This window comes from Excalfactoria chinensis, chromosome 6, assembly GCF_039878825.1.
Source record: "Excalfactoria chinensis isolate bCotChi1 chromosome 6, bCotChi1.hap2, whole genome shotgun sequence".
Taxonomy (NCBI): Eukaryota; Metazoa; Chordata; class Aves; order Galliformes; family Phasianidae; genus Excalfactoria; species Excalfactoria chinensis.
Window position 1 is genome coordinate 2,684,087 of NC_092830.1, and position 20,911 is coordinate 2,704,997.

Here is a 20,911-nt window from a genome sequence, read left to right on the forward strand (position 1 = left end):
ACACAAATGATCTGTGTGCAAAATCTCCCAAATCGGGTTGAATTGGTTTAATGGCTGGGATATCACATTAAAAAGCAGATCCGGAGAGGTTGTGGAGCCTCCTGCTTTGAGATGTTCAAAACCCAGATAGACACCTTCCTGCGTGACTTACTCTAGGGAATCTGCTTTAGCAGGGGGATGGACTAAATGATCTCCTGAAGTCCTTTCCAACCCTTATGGTTCTGCAGTCACCTGGAAAGCTCCTATCAGCCTTGCTCCAGGGCTGGCACTCCTCTGACTCCTTACTGATGGATTCATCTCCATAAATGGATGGGAAATCACCAGGTTGACTTCCTGTGACTTCAGAGAGCCAAACCTGCTCAGGATGGAACCAAATGGGCATGGGACACAGCACAGGGCAAGGAGTCCTGCAGCCCTTCTATTCATAGGCATTGTTCACACACCTGTAGCGAGCTGGTCACCAAAGCACCTTTAGGATGTGGAAACACCTAATGCTCACTGTTCTGGTTATGCATTTCAGTAACTCCAAGATGTAAATAAACAAACAAGAAGCTACTTTTCACGTTGAGGTCACTAGTTAGGCCATTCAAGAACGCAGTAATTAAAAAATTTCACACAAAGGCATCAAAACATTACCGGACTGCCGCAAATAGTACTTGACAACGGAGGAGATGCCCTGAGGCGCCACGTAGTCACAACTGCCCTCTTTCTCCACCAGTCCCTCAATGCGCGCAGACAGCGGCTTCAGGATGCCGTGAGACAGGAGCTCCTCGTAGAAACTCGATAGGAGAAAAGCACAGGGATGCAGACGCGCCCCGCGAAGCCCAGCGGCCAGCTCACCCCGTCGGCCAGCTCACCCCGTCGGCCAGCTCACCCCGTCGGCCAGCTCACCCCGTCGGCCAGCTCACCCCGTCGGCCAGCTCACCCCGTCGGCCAGCTCACCCCGTCGGCCAGCTCACCCCGTCGGCCAGCTCACCCCGTCGGCCAGCTCACCCCGTCGGCCAGCTCACCCCGTCGGCCAGCTCACCCCGTCGGCCAGCTCACCCCGTCAGCCAGCTCACCCCGTCAGCCCGGCCCCGGGGTGCCGGCATCGCCTCAGCGGCGCAGCCACCGCCGGCCCGAGCGCGCCCCCGCATACCTGCCGCGCGCCCCCGCGCTCCGGCTGACGTACTGCGCGCCCAGGTCGGCAGTGCAGGCGGCGTCCTGCGCGCTGCGGCTCGTGCTCATGCGTCCCCCTGCGGCGGCAGCTGCTCAGCGCCCGCCCGCCTCCCCCCCCTCCCGCCGCACCCGCCCGGCCCTCCCGCGCGAACCCACCTGCACCGCGCGCCTTGTCCCACACGCTGACCCGCTCCCGCGTCGCCCCCTGCAGCAGAGCCGCGCAAGCGCTGCCCGTCAGCCCCGCACCCACCACCAGCACCCGCGCCATCGTCGCGGGGAGGAGCGGCGCCGCACCACGCCCCCTGCGCGCTGAGGCGGGCGTTGGGTGCCGTGTGCCCGCCCGGCGCTGGGTGTGCCGAAGCGATCCTAGTGTGGGGTTTGGAGCTCGGGATGGTGAGCGACCTCTTGGTTTAGGGGCATAATCCATCCGAGCGTGCAGACTTGGCCTTGGCCATCTAGGCGGTCAGAATACAGCTCCTTCGGCCTACCTGCGTGTAAAGCTTTTGTTCTCCGGTGGATAGAAGAAACCCCATCATAAAACGCTAGGTGAGCTGCGTGTACTAGTGGTCTCAAACACTGCAGCTGCAGGGAGAACCTTTTGGATCTGAGAACCGTGCATCTCAAGCAGGCTTATTCCGAGAGTCCTGTCACAGTCTGATCGGACTGCACCAGAAGGTCTCCTGTGAAACATCTGAAGGGGCACCAGGTAGGTCGAAGTGTAGTGACAGTCAGGTTATCGGAAGGTAACAGTTATTCACCCTGCAGAGCCTGGTAAAGTACAGACGGCAGCCTTAACATTTGGGTAATCATAGTCATCAAGTGGTTTGGGTAGGAAGGGATCTTAAAGCCCATCCAGATCCAACCCCCGTGCTGTGGGCAGGGTTGCCACCCACTAAATCATGTTGCCCAGGGCCCCATCCACCTGGCCTTGAGCACCTCCAGAGATGGGGCATCCACAGCTTCTCTGGACAGCCTGTGCCAGTGCCTCCACAACCTCTGAGTAAAGAATCTCCTCCTAATGTATATTCTAAACCTGCCCTCTTCTTTTAGTTTTAAATCATTCCCTCTTGTCCTAACACTATTAGAGTGTGTAGAAAGTCAGACTCCATTCTTTTAAGTATGGGACAGCTGCTTTCTCCCTAGAGCTTTTCTGTTCTCTGGACTCAACAAGCTCATCTCCCTCCATTTGTCCATGTAGGACAGGTGCTCCAGTCCTCACATCATCTTCATGGCCCTCCTCTGGACCACTCCAACAGCCCTGTATCTTTTTGTGTGGGGGGCCCCAGGCCTGGGTGCAGTACTCCAGATGGAGCCTCACGAGGGCAGAGCAGAGAGAGACAATCAACTGCCTTGCCCTGCTGGCCACACCCCAGCCCTGAAATGCACGTACTTTTGTGAAGCATTATCACAAACCACAGTGAAGCTGGTTGCAAAGGATCTTCAGGCCAAACGTCCTGCTTGAAGCAGGATGATCAATTCCGGCCTAATGCCAGGGCAGCTAAACATTTGTCTACCTATCAAAGTGCAACAGATTAGCTGTAGAGTCAGTACCAGAATTTCTAACAGAGCTGAGTTATTCCTGCTTGGTTGGCAAAATTGCTGCATATACCACATCTTCTGGAACAAAACATTTGCAGGTTCTTTTTTTTATTCCCAGTGAATAATAACTGCACTTGAGCAGTGCTCATTTTATTACATTGCAGTCCATACTTTCCATCTTTTGTGAAACTATCTTCTTCCATTCATTCAGGTGGATCTGCTTTATACAGTGTAAGAGTTATGAAGATGTTGATGTAATTACAACCCCATCATGATTTAGCTTATTTGTGGCTTCATCAGGGACACAGAACTATTGCTGTATTAGGACCAGTAAAGGACATTTAAACCTTCCAAGATGGATCCAAGAGATCTAACAGGTCTGTGGAGAGAAACCAGAGCAACATTATGTGTCCTGAGATGTAATATGGTTCTGGTATCTTTAAAATTCAATAAAAATGGTAATTAATCACATTTGGGATGTGTTTATTTCTTTTCAACATCTAAAAAGCCAAAGAGGAATAATTGAGAAAAATAAATCCTGAAAAGCAATTACAAGAAGGACAGTCTAGCAGTCCTGTAATTCTGATATGCAATGTACAAAATCCAAAGTAAGAAAAGGCTTAAGGAATGTACGCATTGCCTACGTCTTTGGGTTTATCTGAGATATTTTGGTAATAAGTCCGAATCTTTTATTTTGAGTTGTTTATTTTCTGACTAAAGAGCTTTCTTCTAATTCAATATGTTTACACATGACAGACCAAGGAGTGCCACAGAAATCATCTGTAATATTACGTAATCTGTGCAGTAGATTGTGAATGCAGACAGCTGCTGGCAGAGGGTTCTGCATATATTTGAGTGAATATTATTGTCAGTACAAGTAATTCATAAAGAAATAAGATCAAGTCTGGTTGCCATTAGGACAGATGTCTTCTACATATGCATATACTGACAGTTTGGGGACAAATTGTGTTAAGATCTGCCTCAGCCAGCTCATTAGGTTTGGAGCATTTGCAGTATTTCTTTGCAAGCATCAGTAAAATGTTTCTTTGTTCCAGACTTCCTGCCTGCCTGGAGAAACACAGCCTGAATTGTTAGGGGTCTCATCCTCTCCCATCCTCCTGATCCAATTGTGATACTATTTAATATTCCATGATGGATTTTGCAAGACTTTGCACACTTGCTCTGTGAAGTCTTATAAATTTGCAGCAGCCACAGCATCCTTTGGAGAGAAGTTTTGTGGAGTAATTCATGAAAAACAACCCACAGGAACGTGCCCTGTGTTTGTTCCTTGACACAGTGATGCTTTGTCATCTGCTGCATTCTTTATAGGTCCTGTCCTATGCCTTTCTTCTTTGAAGAACACAGTGAGCAAGCAGAAATGAAAATTTAATGAAAGTTATTTATGAAGTTTGCATTCATTGTGGTTTCCTTTTTTATCGCAAGGCCACACTGCTTGTTGTAAATAATGTATGATTTAATGCTTATTTGTCCTCTAAATATGATGCTTCTGCTTCATCCACATAAACTTTCCACAGAACTGCCATTTGGTGTAATACGCTTTACTTAATCATGTTTTCCCATTTCTTCAGGACAGTCTGTCTCCAGAGCACTGCAGTAAATACTTTTGCCTCTTCTAAAAAAAAAAAAAAAAAAAAGTAAAGGATTTGTAAATTTTATCAGCTGATCAGATTATCAGCTTTTCAGATATCAGCTTATGCAATTGTTTACTTTTCTATCTTTAAAAGATTCCTTAAGCATCTTTCAGTAGCACAAATTCTAGCTCAAATTAATCCTATTTAAACAAGTTTTTTGTTGTTGTTGTTTTTTTCTTAATTCTCTTTCCTGCTCCCCAGAAACAACTTGCCCTTGGCAGCTTTCTGGACACACAGGGTAGGAGCAATTAATACCCCGCAAACAGGGCCACCATTTAGATGAACCCTAATAGGATCCCTGATGGCCAGCAGGAGCCTCCAAAAGATCAACAAAAGTAAAATTCCTCCCCAGCACACAGCAGCTCTGCAGGCAGTGCCTCTAGCCTGAGCCTAATGAATCTTGCCAGATAGAATATACCTTGGAACAGAAGCAAAAGAGAAAATAAGAGAAATGCTTGAAAATTTCCAAAGTTTGTCCCAGTTTTGGAACTGGGACCTCTGTAATATGCTGATATTTCTTCAAGGATAAAAATTTTGTGCAGAGAAACATAACTAATATTTACCAAGGCATCATATTTTGATGTGCAGCGCCAATATGGAGTTCATGCATGTTTGTACAAAAGCAGAAGAGATGGGGCACAGTATTTTAGAACAACATTGTTAGAAGCTGCTTCAGGGATTAACTCAGCTCACTGCTGCAAGAGAAACTATGGATTATGACAGTCATAATCCTTCCATCCTCCACTTATCTTCTCCTGGTGAAATGTGCCACGTTTCCACCATGGGTATCCAGATAGCCATAGTGATTGATCCCACAGTGTCCATGGGCATGGGACTGAAACAGAGACTGGGGCACAGCCAGGAGCTCCTTGGACCTGGTTTCGGGAACAGAGATTTGTGTGGTTTGGATGAGCTTGCTGATGTTTGAGGTGGTAAGTTTGGATGCCTGCACTGGCGTTTGTCACTTGCATCCTGTCAGTCATCCTGTAGGAAGGTGACATTAAACGAGACACAGAAGAACACACAGCTTGGTTCCAACCCACAGCGACTGTCACCTCTTTCACCCTGCAGTGCCTCTGGCAAAGCAGTGGTCTGATTTCATGTTGAGCATCATGTTACATCCCCAAACCCTGCCTGTGTTGTCCTCTAATCATCTGACTTGAAGAAGACCATTTGGACATCACTCTCAGATATATGATTTGGATTTTGGGTAATCTCATGCAGTTCTATCTTAGGTAGGCTTCATGACAGATCATCACATTGCATTCGGAGGATAGGATTGATAGATCTATAGAATAGTGGCTGGCTGCCTGATATGTTGAGAGACAGAGAGACAGAGAGTCAAAGAGATAGAGGGATGGGTGGAGGGAGAGGAGTAGAGAGAGTGAAAGGAAGACAGACAGAAAGTCAGGTTTCCAAGACAGTAAGAAGGTAAAAATTAATTTAGGCAACACTGTAGGCATGTTAAATTCAACTTTTTATGAAACACAGCTGATTTTTTGTCATCCCAGGAGGTCATGTGGAACACTGTTCTAGGTGAGTTATCTGTTAGTAAAGACCTAGCCAAATGCCACAGCCCAGATCATCAAATCATGGAACTGCAGAATTGGACTGGAAGGGATCCTAAAGATTAACTGATTTCAACCATGGGCTGGGTTGTCACTCACTAGATCAGGCTGCACAGGTCCCATCCAAGGCGATAACCTCCAGGGATGGGGCAACCACAGCTTCTCTGGGCAACCTGTTCCAGTGCCTCAGCAGCCTCAGAGTAAAGAATTTCTTACTGGTATCTAACCTGAATCTCCCTTCTACTGAAGTGTTGCCCTTTCACAATCCCTTGGGCTTATGGTGTGCAGTTACTTTTCCCGTTTCCTTCCACTTTCTTCCAGTTGAATATTTCTCTCTTGAAGTCAGTGCTATCCCCCTCTCACCTTTCCAGGTCCTTGGACAAGGCCTCTTGCCACCCATCATTCACCAAAAATAACACCCCAAATTACATGCTCAATTTCTGGAGTAAAATGTCATATAAAAATGTCTTTTCATCAAGTCGTGTGTACTGGCAATGCATCAGATCTGGCAAGCGAATGTTGATTTTGTGGCCAAGGTCTCCATTGGCAAGAGAATGGATGTTCTTCTATATTACATATCCCCCAGATTCTTCAGGTCACTTTGAGAACTCACCTGTAGCCAAGGGAGAACTTGAACTGGTATTGGTAGGAAGTCTGGGGCCAGCCAGGCCACAATGTGCCCCAGGCAATCAATACTTTGGGCCAAGAAAAGTTAAAAAGATGTTGCCAGGGTCTTCTGTGCACCCCTCCCCATCAGTGGCATGCAAGCACAAACATGGTGTGCCTACCAAGCAAAAGTTTGCAGTCAGATTGTTGTACAAGAGTTTATTGAAAATTCGAGTCACGGAGAACAGGCTGATTTTTTAACTCATTAAATTGGTGCAGAATAGGGTGATAGGAGGCATTTTTAAAAAGGGAAGAGGAGAACAGCACACCTCACCCCAAACTCATGCCACTGAGACTGTGGGAACAAATGGTTCTTTTGCCGTAGGCCAACATGTAGTCCCTTCATTAATTTTTATCCATCAGATTGACAATCTGTCCATACATGCGCTGTGGGGCATCCTTACCCCAGTGGTGGTCAAAGTGGTTCCAGTCAGGGAAGTGTTCATGATGGATGATGTTGGTGATACGGGAGAGCAAGCGTTGGGTCTCTGGAGGTGGGTTAACCCAGTCCTGCCCACCGCTCCACAATGCAGTCGGCACTGTCATGTCTTCTATCCTGTAGAAGGGCGGGGTGGTCTGGGGGAAATGTTGCAGTTATTCATCGACTTTGATATTAATAATGCTGATAGATACTAATAGATGTGGCGTACTGTCTTTAACATCCTAGAAGACTCTAGCCACATCAGCCACTGGAGTATGCAACCCTCATCCCATGCAGACAGCCTTATCCTCTTCATCCACAAGCTCCTGCTTACCTGGTTGTACTTCTCCTGATTCTTCTCCCCATAGTCAAACTGCTTGAACTCCCCAGTCTTGGCAGTCTGAAGCAGAAATTTTTAAGAGTCATAATCATAGAATAATTGAATCGTAGTCATTGAGTGGTTTGGGTTGGAAGCGATCTTAAGCCCATCCAGTTCTAACCCCCCTGCTGTGGGCAGGGTTGCCACCCACTAAATCATGTTACCCAGGGGATCCACAGCTTCTCTGGACAGCCTGTGCCTCCACAACCTCTGAGTAAAGAATTTCCTCCTAACGTATATTCTAAACCTGCCCTCCTCTTTTAGTTGTAAATAATTCCCTCTTGTCCTATCACTATTAGACTGTGTAGAAAGCCAGTCTCCCTCCTTTTAAGAATGGGACAGCTGCTTTCTCCTTAGTGCTATCTGCCCTTGGTGAAACCACACTAGCTGTCCCAGATCACGTCTTCACCTTGCATGTGCTTTAACATCTCAGGTGACAAGCACCCTGAATCAAGTACGGTGGAGCAAAGAGAGCATCCCAAAAATACCTCCATAGGTGCTTACCCAGGACTGGACCAGACTTCTTCACTATTGTTTACTACACTGTGGTGAAGTAATTTCAAATCACTTTTATTGGCTTTGGCACACTCTATTTCCTTATCCATTTCTACAACATTGTAAAATACTGTATTCACAGATAGAAGGAATTTGTTACTGTCATTATAAAATCAGAGTATCTACCTGTCCCCAGTGGAGAAGAGTTTTTACTGATGTATAGTCTGGAAAATGAGCTAGATATACATCCAGACGACTCTGCAGGAAGTTAAAAAAAAAAAAAAAAAAAAAAAAAAAAAAAAAAAAAAAAAAAGGAAATAATTTAAAAAATCATTATCATCATCAAATCTGTCTTACAACTGCTATGTAATTTTGATATGTGAAAGTAGCTTTACTCTACTCAGAGATGAGTAGCTGCTTTTAAAGATATGTTGTAAACCATCATTTTAAGATGCAGATACAACCAGGCCAGAAAATATTTTTCCTGCAAACACGTCACAGGCCAGCCAGAAATAAGGTCGAAGTTACCTTCCCTTTGCAGAGAAAACCACAAATGATTCTTACCTACAGCAGCATTTTTTGGGCTTAACACCCTGACAGTGAACAGTGCCGAAGGAAACCTCCAAATAACCACTGCCTTGACCAGTGATATTTACACCTTATTTTTGTTTGTTTGTTTGTTTTGGTTTATGATTATTATTGTATTGCTAATTATGCAGATCACACACAAACATATATTCATCTTACAACAAGAAAAATGTTTTTGTTTGGTGCATAATTGATAAACACTTTCTCATGCTGTCATTTTTAACTCTGCCATGCAGAGAATGTTTACTGCACAGTACCTAGGTAAAACACTCAAAGCAGCCTAGAAGAAAAACACCTGGCAGTGCTTTCCAGGAATGAGGAAACCCTGTTTCTTGAATCTCAGTATCTGTTTCCATTTGTCTAGGGAAAGCTCAGGGAAACTGGAAATGGCGTGTGTGTCACTGTGACCTAGAGAGAAGCTGTGATACACCTACTACATTCAAGTTCTTGTTGTATCCACCAATAAGGAAGATCTCATTTTCACAGACTTCAGCTATTAGCTTGTTGCTGCATGTCTTAGCAAGAATGGCTCTCTCCTTCCTTCCCACCAGGGTCAGTTGTTTTGTTCCAAATATTATCTGCAAGAGTGGAAGAAACAGGTCACTGCATCTCCTGCTACATATGTCCTCTCTTCACAGGAACCTCTTGACCCCAGACAGCGTTGTCAGGTAGCTACTCAGTAGGGCTGGGGACATGTTTGAGCCAGCCAGACTCATGAGCAGGCTGCCCCATGGTCACATCTGAGCCTCAGAACAGCATAAAGCCATCATCGTCCTTTCCACCGCATGCTGTTGTCCCCATTGTCTTGGTGTTCCAAAAGTTCTGCCCGAGATAGCCAAACTCACACAATTCATCTTCCCCTCTATTTAAAAGCAAGAATGATGGTCAAGTATGGGTGGTTTAGAGTGAAATCTGTGCGTGTTCAACTGGAGAGAGGGACATCCCTGCAGACTGGGATCTTCAAGACCAGGAGAAGGTGTGGTCTCAGTTCACGACAGCTGAAGAGCTATCATGACACAAAGGATGTGACTTACTAAAATCACTTAATTTAATTAATTCATTGGGAAAATGCATGGAAATAGCAGAAAAAATTATTGCCATACCTTCAACAGTGTGTCTGGTAAAAATGCAATCTTTAACACAGGGCCTTTAACATGATGAAAGGTGTAAAGAGGAGCCAAAGCAAAGAACAGGTTGATTTTCTCAGCCAGGTGTGGCATGCTTGAAAATGCTATGAAACCTAAGAAACAGCAAGAGATCATAACAATAACTCCAGCAGCAACAATGATGCCATATATTTCATATATATGCCTGGTCTGACTGAGGAGATCTCTGACCTGGGACCTTGTTGAAAATCCTCCCTCCCTCCTACTTTCCCTTTCCCTTTCCCTTTCCATTTCCCTTTCCCTTCCCCTTCCCCTTTCCTTTATTTCTTTTTTTTTCCCTAGAAAATGAGCCTTCAGAAGGAGATTTGACTAGCAGATCAGAGCTGGGGTAGGTGGGAACAGGTGATCCTTTTCTCTGAACAAATGAACTTCTGCTGGAAGAGAAGGGGAAGGGGAGCATATCTAAAGCTAGAATAAGACATAACATGTAGTAAACTCTTTGCACATCCAGCTCCTTGTTCCCACTCACCCAGAGAGTTACCCTGAGCATGGCCGATGTAGAATAGCTTCTCCTGCCCTGTATGTTGCAGGATGAAGTTCACCATGGCTGGGACATCGTACACAGCCATCTCATGGAAGCTGGAAAGCAAAAGAAGAGCTGGAAAGGATACCCATTTCCCACTCTCCAGCTATCTGCAACCTCCCAGGGATTTGGGGTGAGTAAAACCAGCAGCCCTGATTCCTGGCTCCACCCTCATGCTCTTCCTCACCTGAAGTCCCAAAACTCCTTCTGGTCAACAGAGAGGTTCAAGTGCTTCTGGGACCAGCTGTTGCCCCGGCAGTTTCCGATCCATACATCATACCCTTTGTCCGCCAGGATGAAGCCCAGGCTGTTATCAGGGAGATTGTCCACCCAGTCACCACCATCTAAGCTGAACCCATGCACTATCAGCACAGGTGACCTGGATCCTGAATGAGAAGAAATCAGATACTTCACACAAGAAAACTCCTTCCTAGATAAAAAGAAAATATCCTCATGAATCTCAGTGAATATTTGAGATCACTGGCTCTGAGACATCAGGAAACCCTGACCCAGGGCTGAGGATTTGCCCCAGGGAATTATGCTTTGCACAACTTTCCTCCTGTACACAGTCTTGTCTCTGAACAGTTTGATAAATGTGCTGCTTGCCTGGTGAAATCAAACTCACCTGAGTCCCCAGTGTTGCCTCTGCCGTGGGGAATCCTGTTCACTCTAAGGATATAGCCATCGTCAGTCAGCACATCATACTCCTCACTGGGGTACCCTTGGAAGTGGATCTTCTCACTCTGCAGGGACAGGAAGGCAGTGGAAGAGGCAATCTTGTCATGGTTTGATGATTTTTGGTTACTGGTATTCCACATGATAACACCATGAAGTGCACTGGGAGTTAAAGTGTTAATGTTCCAGTTCTGTGTACCTGCCCAGAAGAGAAGAAGAACTGCATTCCCCAGAGGCTTTGTGGTCAGAGAGGAGATAGAACTCCTGGCAAAGTCACCTGATCGGATTTTTTCTTTTTGTTGCTCTTCTTCTTTGCCTCTCCTGGCTGCTGCCCGTCCTGACTGTGCGCATCAATTCAGTATGACTGTAAAGGCTTTCAGATACTCTCTCATTATATTTGATTTATTAGCTTCAATTCTAATTATATTGTATTATAGTGTGTTATCTTGCATTCTGATACCATATTTAGTAGATTTGTTTCTCCCCAGATCGTTGCTGATGTTTTTAATTATTTTGGGGTCCCCTGCTTCCCTTTTCTGGAGGCATGGATTTTGCGAAATCCCTCCACCCCAGTGGGCACAGAACCGGGCTGAACCAGCCTGTCAACTGTTGACAGACCTGCTGGTGTCCAGCATGCTGAGTCTGACTCACGGCCACCCACCATGTGCCGTCATGACCCGGTGTCACCTTCACATGCACTGGCTCCACACTCACATCTATTCTGGAGGACCACCAGAGAGTGACCAACTTCAGGATGAGGGCATGAAGTGAGAAATACCAAAAGAAAAATCAGAACAACTTGCTTCTGGTCAACATCCCATGCCTTCCCCAGCAAGACTGACAGCAGGCAGAGGACAGGGTACCTTGGGGAGGACTCTTTCCTGAGGTACTTACAATGTTCATGAACTGCTCGGGGTTTTCATGGCTCAGTTCTCCATGTGGGTTGGCATCAGCCAGCTCCTGGACCAGGCCCAGAGCCACCAACAGCAGCCACATCTCTCCTCTCTGTCACACCTAGGGGACAATGGGACTGATGTAAACAAGCAGGAACACAAGGGACACCAACACCGCCTGAGTGCCCCCAGGGGATGAGGGGGGCACATGTGGTGTGAGGCCACAGGGAGTAGTTCAGCCATAGAATCATAGAATCACCAAGGTTGGAAAAGACCTAAAAGATCATCCAGTCCAACCATTCACCTATTACCAATAGCTCCCACTAAACCATGACCATCAGCACAGCATCAAATCATTCCTTGAGCACCCCCATGGTCGGTGACTCCACCACCTCCCTGGGCAGTCCATTCCACTGCCTGACCACCCTTTCTGAGAAGCAGTATTTCCTAACATCCAGCCTGAATCTCCCCTGCCACAGCTTGAAACCATTCCCTCTGGTCCTATCACCAGTTACACGAGAAAAGAGACAGACCCCCAGCTCACTACAACCTCCCTTCAGGAAGTTATAGAGCAATATATATATATTATATATATAGCAATAAGGTCTCCCCTGAGCCTCCTCTTCTCCAGGCTGAACAATCCCAGCTCCCTCAGCCACTCGTCACAAGGCCTGTGCTCCAGACCCCTCACCAGCTCTGTTTCCCTTCTTTGAACACATTCCAGGGCCTCGATGTCTTTCTTGCAGTGAGGGGCCCAAAACTGGCCACACTGGTGTGGCCTCACCAGTGCCAAGTACAGGGGGACAATCACTGTCCTGTTCCTGCTGGCAGCACTGTTTCTGATGCAAGCCAGGATGCCGTTGGCCTTCTTGGCTACCTGGCCATACTGCTGGCTCATGTTCAGCCGAGTATCAATCAACACCCCCAGGTCCATTCCCTCTACACAGTCTTCCAGTCACTCCGCCCCAAGCCTGTAGCACTGCCTGGGGTTGTTGTGGCCAAAGTGCAGGACCCAGCATTTGGTCTTGTTGAACCTCATCCCATTGGCTTCAGCCCAGCTCTCCAGCCTGTCCAGATCCCTCTGTAGGGCCTCTGTAGGGTGCACTCAATGCCCTCATGCAGGTCATCAATAAAGATATTGAAGAGGTCAGGCCCCAGCACCGACCCCTGGGAAACACCGCTCGTGACCGGTTGCCAGTTGGATTTAGCTCCATTCACCACTACTCTCTGGGCCCGGCCCTCCAGCCAGCTCCTTACCCAGCCAAGGGTGTACCTGTCCAAGCCACGGGCTGCCAACTCCTGCAGAATACTGTGGGAGACAGTGTCAAAGGCTTTGCTGAAGTCTAGGTAGACCACATCAACAGCCTTCCCCTCATCCACCAGATGGGTCACCAGATCACAGAAGGAGATCAGGTTGGTCAAACAGGACCTGCCCTTCATGGTGGCTGTCTGGGGCCTCTGCACCTAACTGTGGCCATACTGATGCAGAATGCTGTTAGCATAAGTCTGGGTCCTGCATCTTTTAGTGCCAGCTAGTACCCAGCTTTGTGTCTGTGCAGATGTATCAGTGTGTCAGTGTTGCTTCTCACCAAAATCCAGGTTTCAGCGCTTCCCAATCCAGGCCTTGTCTAGGCAGTGTCAAAGGCAGATAATATTACTGAAATAGGTACTTCAGGAAGCAGCATGGGTCACACGGAGAGAGAAGTCTGGCCTGCTTAGAAATGAGCAGTTGTCAGACAAGTCCTCCCTCTATGGTTTATAACAATAGTCTTAGCACTATTGTACTGTTGCAAAACTCACCCCGGTTTTCATTACAGTTGTGTTTTTCTGCTGCACACCCTACTTATGAAACAGTTTTTTCCTTTGTTGGGGTAGGCAATACTGTATGTATTCAACTTTTTGTATCATTTTCTTATAAAAATAGTGATTTGTGGCAGAGAATGAGAAGCAGTGCTTAGTCATTGAGTCTGAAGTACTGCAGCATCCTCTGATGTACCTTTAAATGATGATTTTTTTTGTAGCCATTGACATTAAGATGGCATAAATTGCCAAAGATCAGCAAAGCTGCTTCAGAGATTCTGTGCCAAGAAAACCTGCTTTTCTGCCGTTGTCAGAAAGAGTCCCTTGCTTGTCCAGAAGAGCTGTAAGCCCTACACTACTTTTGGACAGCCAGTCTGGAGCTGACAAAGAAGAGGTAGGTGCTGTAATGAGGAAGTTACTCAGGAAGTTCAGACTGCATGCAAGAGTGTAGGATGAGCAAGCTGACTTGGGGCAGGGTAACAGGGAAGGAGGGATCTACATTTTGGTTTCCAGGGCTTGGCTGTACACAGGCTGGTCTGATGTAGCACAGGGGATGATCCCACTTGTAGTACTTAGACCGAAGACTTGCAGAAGCACCTACCAAAGTGCAGTCAGCCCATCCCCTCACGCAGCTAATCAGTATGTTCTGTCAGCAGGAAGAAGCACTATGATGTTGCATACATCCTGGAGGAAGTGACTGAAGGCTCTGCTGTCCAAGTCAACATCTTCTAAATATTATAGTGGCACACCTCAATAGCTCAGACCTAGAACAAGTTCTGACACAAAGCCTACAAGTGTCAGTGAGAACACCAGCACTCAGCCATTTACCCATTTATGTTTAGCAACTTGTCCTGCAATCCCCAGAGATCAAGGCCTCTGTGGCAAAGGAGAATGGAAAGAGATTAGTCACTGCACATGCCTGTAGCATTCCGCACATTCACTAGTAGGCAGTAGGGTTTCTGTACAGGGTTAAATCACATATGGCCCAAATGAAATGATGGTCCACATCTCCTCATGCAAGACATCTAAGTTTCATCAGTACTCCTGGAAAATTCCCCAGGTACTTGGTGCATTCCAGAGCTACCCTGCAGCAGGGCAGCCCCTGTTCCCACCAGCAGAGCACTCCCATCAAGATCCCATTTCATCTTCTTTGGAGGTTCTGCAGCAACTTTTACAGCACCTCTGAGCTCAGATCCCAGGTACTGTGGGTCCCTTAACTCAGCTGTGGGTCTTGCCAGTGTTTACCCCCCAGCACTAAATGAAAGAGTCTACTAGAAAACACCAAGAACTCACACATTTGACAAAAGCCCAACAGTGCCTTCCTCAGAGGAGAGACTGTTACATGAGAAGGATTCAACAAAGCCAAAGCTATCAATGCAGAGACACACACACGCTCACAGAAGGGACAGAGAATCAGAGAAATGTCCAACCAGAGCCATGAAGTTTGCATTACTCCCTAAGCTCTACTGCAGTAGAGCTGATGCTCACAAAATCCACATTGCTCAGATGCAGAACTGCAAAGCAGGCTCTCTAGAGGAAACTATTACAGAGACCAAATGCTCAAGTTCTCAGTGAGTGTCTCTAGAAGAAGAAATGAATAGCTGAAGCAACAAAGAACACCTTGTGACTCTGTTGGGAACAGTTCTTTCAGAGACAGCATGAACTAGAAGGAAAGTATGAGTTACAGCTCAACCTGACCTTCTGCTCCAGGCCCGTCTGTGCAGTTGGGAAGGAAAATGACACCAAGTGAGCTGGTTACCTTGGCTTATAAAGGGACACACAGAGGCTGAGGTTTGTCCATCAAGGACGCGAAACCTGACCTGTCTGCAATCACACTGCCTGCTCTTCCTCTCCAGGATAATTCAGGGAGGGTGTCCTGAACCTCAAAGAGGGCAAAAGCATAGCACCACATCTTGAAAGGAGATAATGAGTTGTTGGGTAACAAGTACGTCATACAGAACATCCACATCTTGTGGCATCCAGTAACTGGCAACTGCATTTTTTGGCATACCTCTGCAAATGGATTCCAGCCTCCTCAACTGTAATCTGAAGGGCAACGTGTTCTGGTCTTGCCACACAGGACACTGTCTGCTCATGTGTATCTTCCTTGCCTTTGAAACTCCTTGGCAGTGTTTGCCAGCAGTGCATGCCAGCAGCAGGCAAAGGGTGACAACACTGCCCATAGAAGGTTATAAATCTTGGCCTAGGTTAAAAGGAAAGAGGCTTACCTAGCAAAGGATGAATACATAATGTTGACAGCCTGACTTTTATTGGCATGGCAATCCAGAGGACAAAGTAAATGTAGGCTGGCATGACCATCAGCTCTCTGATATGGCTCTGCATCTGCATCTTTTGGACGAAGCTGGTAGATACCTGCCCATCTGACACGGGAAAATCCACTGTCAGATTTGGATTTTCGTTTCAGACATTAGTTAAGAATGGTTGCTCCTGACAGTCCCAGGTGCCACCAGTCAGATGGAGGATTCCCAGTTAGAGACTTGATCTGAACAAGCAACAAACATGTTTTGCCAACAGTAGGTCTCCACAGAAGGTCATGCCTTTGCAGGGAGCTTCAGTATGCATACTCTTATGGGTTTTGCATTGTCCTGGTCACCCTGTGTTCTTCTTTGAATTCCAACTCACGAGCATTAAATATTCACACAACAGAAGACATAATGGGGCACAAGTGCTTGTCACTTTTTTGGGACAGTATCACCACCTTTTCTTGGCACATTTCTTTGTCAAAGTGAAATGACTCTGGCTTGGATGAACCAATGCTTATTGTGGTTTTCATCAACAGAATTATTGTTTGTTTTCCTAAATAGAAACACTTGTGTGAAAGAGCAGGATGTGGCACTAGTAAGAACTCTGTTTAATTACAGGTCCTTTTCCCCACAGTCAACAGAGTTCCTGGAGGAAGTGGGCTGGTTTTGTAACATGTGGTGTTTCTTGGAGCACAAATGTCAGGACTCAGACCAGGGATGGCAGAAGTCCAAGCAATCTGAACAGCAGAGTTTATTTACCTGCAACCTTGTTTCGTAGTCTTCTTCCAAACTCTGTTACAGTGGCTTGTGTAAACCAGAGCATGTATCTCCAGTGCTTCTGGTGGATAGAAGTTTAGAGTATGTTTACATGTACAGAATATTTGCAGGAACTCAAGCACCTGCAAACACCTCTGCCCATGACTTCACTGCACTCTGCATTCCCACTCTGTCCATATGGCTATGTTTGCAGCCTCTGCTGCCCAGAGAAAGGCTACATGCAGGTGGCAAAATACCAAGCTAAGAATGCCAGTGCAAGGAGCCTTGCCCTTAAATCAACTTCCAGGCAGCATCAGGCCTGGACCTGACAAGGCAGGAAAGAAGAGTTAAAAAAATTGCTGAGAAGTGCCGTGTAGTTCAATAATATTTGATTATCAGCTTGATCATGCAAGGCGCCTTTTATGCAAGATGTTTTTACCTTGCACTGAATGTCTTAACCAGAGTTACCCAAGAAGAATGTAGATACAAGCAAAAGGTTAAGAAGAGCCTCTTGCAACACCAGAGGCCCAGGTTCGAATCCCCCCTGTGGCGCAAGTGGTAGAAGTGCCGCTCTGCTACACAGAAGGCTCGAATCCCAGGAGTTGGACTCGGTGATCTCTAAGGTCCCTTCCAACTCGCACGATACTGTGATACTGTAATACTGTGAAGAGGCAGGGAAAGCCACTGGCATGCAATTGCTGGAGCAGAACACATCTGAGGTATTACTGGATATCAAGAAGGGGCAACTTTTGCAACAGCTTCCCATCTGGGACAAGCTGCTTCTGTACAGAGCAGAGAGTCTAATGACTTCTAATGATCCTACAGTGTAACAGGAATGGCATTTCCTGACTCAACACCTCTCAAATGTTGTCCCAAGAAAGGTGATCATAACGAACCATCTTTTCCCTCATGACCTGCAGGATAAGATCGACAGTTGCTGGTGAAAGGCCCAGAAATACATCAATACTTCAGTGGGGAAAAATCTTAGTAAATGCAGCAAAGCAATGGATCAGTTGCTGGATTATTGGTGGGATGTCCATTTGTGAAGATGCTTAAAACTGACCAGGACAAAGCATGGAGTAGCCTGACCTGGCTAGAGAATTGCTCTGCTTTGAGACTAGCTGGAGACCTACAGGGGACTGTCCAACAGATTACTGTGGATGTTTCAGGTCATTCAAAAGTGGTGATTATTCCTCACAGCTACAGGGCAGATTAAGGTGCCCATATCTGCTGAGACCTACATTTGATATAATAGATAGTATCACTCTCGAATTCCATGTCTTCTGTCCTTGGCCCCATGCCCATGCTGCCTCATCATAAAGCCACACAAGAGTTCATCTTGACACTCTTCTTTCCAAAGTTTCAGAAGTCTCCAGAAGCCTGTGTAGGTCAGGGAGACCCCTTTCACTAAAGCCTGGTCCGGTGAGGGCCCATTACCACCCATCTCTCCCAATAGGATGCTCTAGCACCAGGTCCAATGGCTGCTGCCTTCTTTTTTTCTAGGAACAACGAGAGTAATGCTCAAGAAAGAGGCGAGAATTAAGGCTGGGCAGCTATGACAGGTCAGTATTTGGATGAGATGCTGGAAAGCACAACTGTTAACTCTCACCTTACAGGCATATTGCTCATTGGGAAGGACCTTTTGGAACCCTGGAGCTGGTATCAAAGTTGGTATCAAACAGGTGGTGACGCTAGCACCTTCAGGCACAAGAAAACTGCCTCTGTCCCACCACTCTCTCTCTTCACTGTCCACGGCACAGCCAAGACCATGCTGAAACCAGTTTTCTTGTGATGCCTGTGGCTCTCTGCTCCAGCCTCCAGAGCCCTTCACACTGTTCCTGCTACTCCACCAACATGGTCTGATGATCAGACACTAACCCAGCCACACCTCAAAGCCTTCTCCCCTTTTTTTTTATAACACTGAGCCTGAAATGTCTACCATGAGGCCTCCCTTCAGCCTGCTCTTTGCTGGGCCAGACAGACTCAGGGACCTCAGCTGCTCCACACATATCTCAAATATCAAGCTGAGTGGACAGAAGGAAGGAATGCCATCAGAAGGACAATTGACAAACTTGACAGGTAGGCTCATATAAACTTAATGAGGTTCAACAAAGCCTAGTGCAAATTGTTACACTTGGGGCAGGTAAAACTGGATGTGCATACAGACTGGGAGAAGAACTCATTGAGAATAGCCCCATTGAGAAGGACCTAGGGATTCTGGCTGATGAAAAACTTAACGTGAGCCAGCAGTGTGTGCTTGCAACTCACAAGGTCAACCGTATCCTGGGTGCCATCAGAAGGGTGGCCAGCAAAGCAAGGGAGGTGATTGTCCCTCTCTACTCCTGTGAGGCCCCATCCAGAGTACTGTATCCAAGTCTGGGGCCCCCAGCACAGGATCCAGAGGAGATCCACAAAGATGGTCAGAGGGCTGGAGCAGGCCTGGGTTTGTTCAGCCTGGAGAAGAGAGACTCCAGTGAGACCTCATTGCAATCTTCCAGTATTTAAAGGAAAATTATAAACAGGAGGGAAAATAACTTTTTTACACAGCTAGATAGTGATAGGCCAAAAGAAGCAGCAGTGAATTTCATTACCAGCTAGAACACATGGAGAGAATGACGAAAGGACTTACTTCTGGCTTCCACAATACCATGTCTCCTCCACTTTCTGAGACACTCATAGCCAAAGTACAGGTGGTGCTGGAGGACGAATACCCCGTACACTGGCCCTCCATCGCCACCTCCACCTGCTGGGCTGACCGGAGCCCTGTTGTGGGCTACAGGTGTGGGTGACCAGTTTCGAGGTGTACCCAGCAGGGTACACCTTAGGTGAGGTCCTCTCTCAAGTGCTTTCACAGCACCCCCTGCTGTCCGGAACGTTCATTTGCCTTAGAACATCCCCGTCCCACAACGCTGTGCAAGACTTCTGCACTTATGTGACCGGACAGTGGCTGGACAAAGAGCAAGTAGTTCTGAGCAATTTAGGAAAGAGTAACTAAAGTGCCTTTGGGCACTCTTGGACCTTGCAAGTCTGTGAGGAGAGAGGGTGCTTGGTGGCCTTCCTTCTCCTGCCCCTGTGATGGCTCCTGGTGTTGGTGACCATGCAGAAAGGCCCTCCAGGAGCAGAAGGCTTTGCAAACATTGCTGTCAGCTTGATTTGATTTGGTTTTTGTCAAAAGAGAGAAGCTGGCTTTAGCTTGTTTTCCAAAGGTTGTATAACTTTTCAACAACATTGCATTCAAAAAATGCTTTCAAATGGCAACAAAAGCTTTCAGAGCCTGGAAAAACAACAACAACAACAACAACAACAACAAAAATAAAACCCAAAACAACAACAACAACAACAAAAAAAAAAAAAAACAACTGAAGAAAGTTCAAAGCATGTATACATCTGAAAATCTCTGAGAACTCAATTTCAGAACTCAAGCCAGTTCAAACTTTACTTTCCTCGTGGCTACCTGGGACGCTCATAGCCAGCTAGAGTGGCAAAGTCAGAGGGAGCTGGCAGTCAGAAACACCTCTCACTGAGCTCTGACTGTCCACGAGGTAAAGGACATCCTATTAGTTCAGTGACTCTTGCTTGGGATCACAGCCAGACAGAAGCCATGTCCCCCTGCTCTGCAGGCAGATAGAACCCATACATGCAGGACACATGCTCCAATTCACACCAGACCTGCAGGAATCTGATTTGTTCCAGAGATTATGAAGCAGTCCAACTGTTTGATTTGTGGATACTTTCAAACTAACCCCTTCTTTCTCTTCCTTTCTGTAGGTTTTGACTGTTGTAAGAGGAAAACAAAATATATTTTGCCACTTATGAGATAAGTTTGGCTTTTAAGTTTAGAATTATTTATCTTGATTTTGTTTTTGATTGTTGTTTTGGACAGGTAAAAGAAATATAACATTTATCCAGTAACAAATGCAAATGACAGGAAATGTAAGGATTATTATTAATTTTTTAATTATTATTTATTTTATTTTTAGGAGAAAGGAGAAGACAAGAATAAAAATATCAACAAGTGCGTCAGGTCAAAGCTGCAGTTGTTAGATAGAAACCCCTTCTGCAATACTACGGATGACACAAATGCAGCCCAGATGTCCCATCCACTACAGGCTGCAGCATGCACAGGTCTTACTTCAGCAGATGGCAGATAAGCCTCTGAGCAAGCTGATTCTGATGCTTCAGAAAATCTCTGTAGTTGATTTTATGGCCTTAAGAGCCCATGCAATAATGCTTGACTTGTTGGGGTCACTCTGGAGGCTTTCCAGTCCAACTCTATCAGTGCTTAAAAGGGGTCAGGGATTATCTGTGGGGCTACAGTGCTGGCAGCAGTGAGATATGGGCTGGGAATGGGACAGAGGGGATGGGGAA

General features: G+C 46.5%; 2 protein-coding genes and 1 long non-coding RNA gene across 6 annotated transcripts in view; 1 reads left to right on the forward strand and 2 right to left on the reverse strand.

Moving 5' to 3' along the window:
- The window catches only part of RNLS (renalase, FAD dependent amine oxidase), a 67,620-nt gene extending 66,152 nt beyond the window's left edge, over positions 1-1,468 (reverse strand). For 2 of the 3 annotated variants that reach the window (XM_072340784.1, XM_072340782.1), the window contains exons 1-3: positions 1,315-1,468; positions 1,139-1,235; positions 637-779 (exon numbers count right to left, since the gene is read on the reverse strand). In XM_072340784.1, the coding sequence (XP_072196885.1) occupies positions 637-779; positions 1,139-1,235; positions 1,315-1,426 (352 nt within the window). In that variant the 5' untranslated portion in view covers positions 1,427-1,468. The remainder of the gene's footprint in view (positions 1-636; positions 780-1,138; positions 1,236-1,314) is intronic. The other variant, XM_072340783.1, reaches the window with a different exon arrangement.
- Positions 1,463-11,316, forward strand: LOC140254361 (uncharacterized). Of its 2 annotated transcripts, none has more exons than XR_011904175.1 (3): positions 1,463-1,864; positions 10,163-10,288; positions 10,374-11,316. It is a non-coding gene; the product is annotated as an uncharacterized lncRNA (long non-coding RNA). The 2 variants fall into 2 exon arrangements; XR_011904174.1 differs by having other exon boundaries at positions 10,450-11,316.
- On the reverse strand, positions 6,929-11,748 carry LOC140254359 (lipase member M-like). The gene is made up of 9 exons (XM_072340781.1): positions 11,725-11,748; positions 10,781-10,898; positions 10,343-10,541; positions 10,102-10,211; positions 9,570-9,706; positions 8,901-9,044; positions 8,065-8,136; positions 7,339-7,404; positions 6,929-7,159 (listed from the first exon to the last, which is right to left on the reverse strand). The coding sequence occupies exons 1-9, from the start codon at positions 11,731-11,733 to the stop codon at positions 6,929-6,931; spliced, it is 1,086 nt and encodes a 361-aa protein (XP_072196882.1). The 5' UTR covers positions 11,734-11,748.
- Between the last annotated feature and the right edge of the window lie 9,163 nt (positions 11,749-20,911).

Bases quoted from the DNA above. Each gene is read 5' to 3' on its own strand.
- LOC140254359 (XM_072340781.1), bottom strand. The intron at 9,707-10,101 runs GTGAGTGGGAAC...GCTGTTTCTTAG, and splicing joins TGCTCAGGGTAACTCTCTGG to GTTTCATAGCATTTTCAAGC. The intron at 7,405-8,064 runs GTAGATACTCTG...TTTCTGCTTCAG, and splicing joins CTCTTCTCCACTGGGGACAG to ACTGCCAAGACTGGGGAGTT.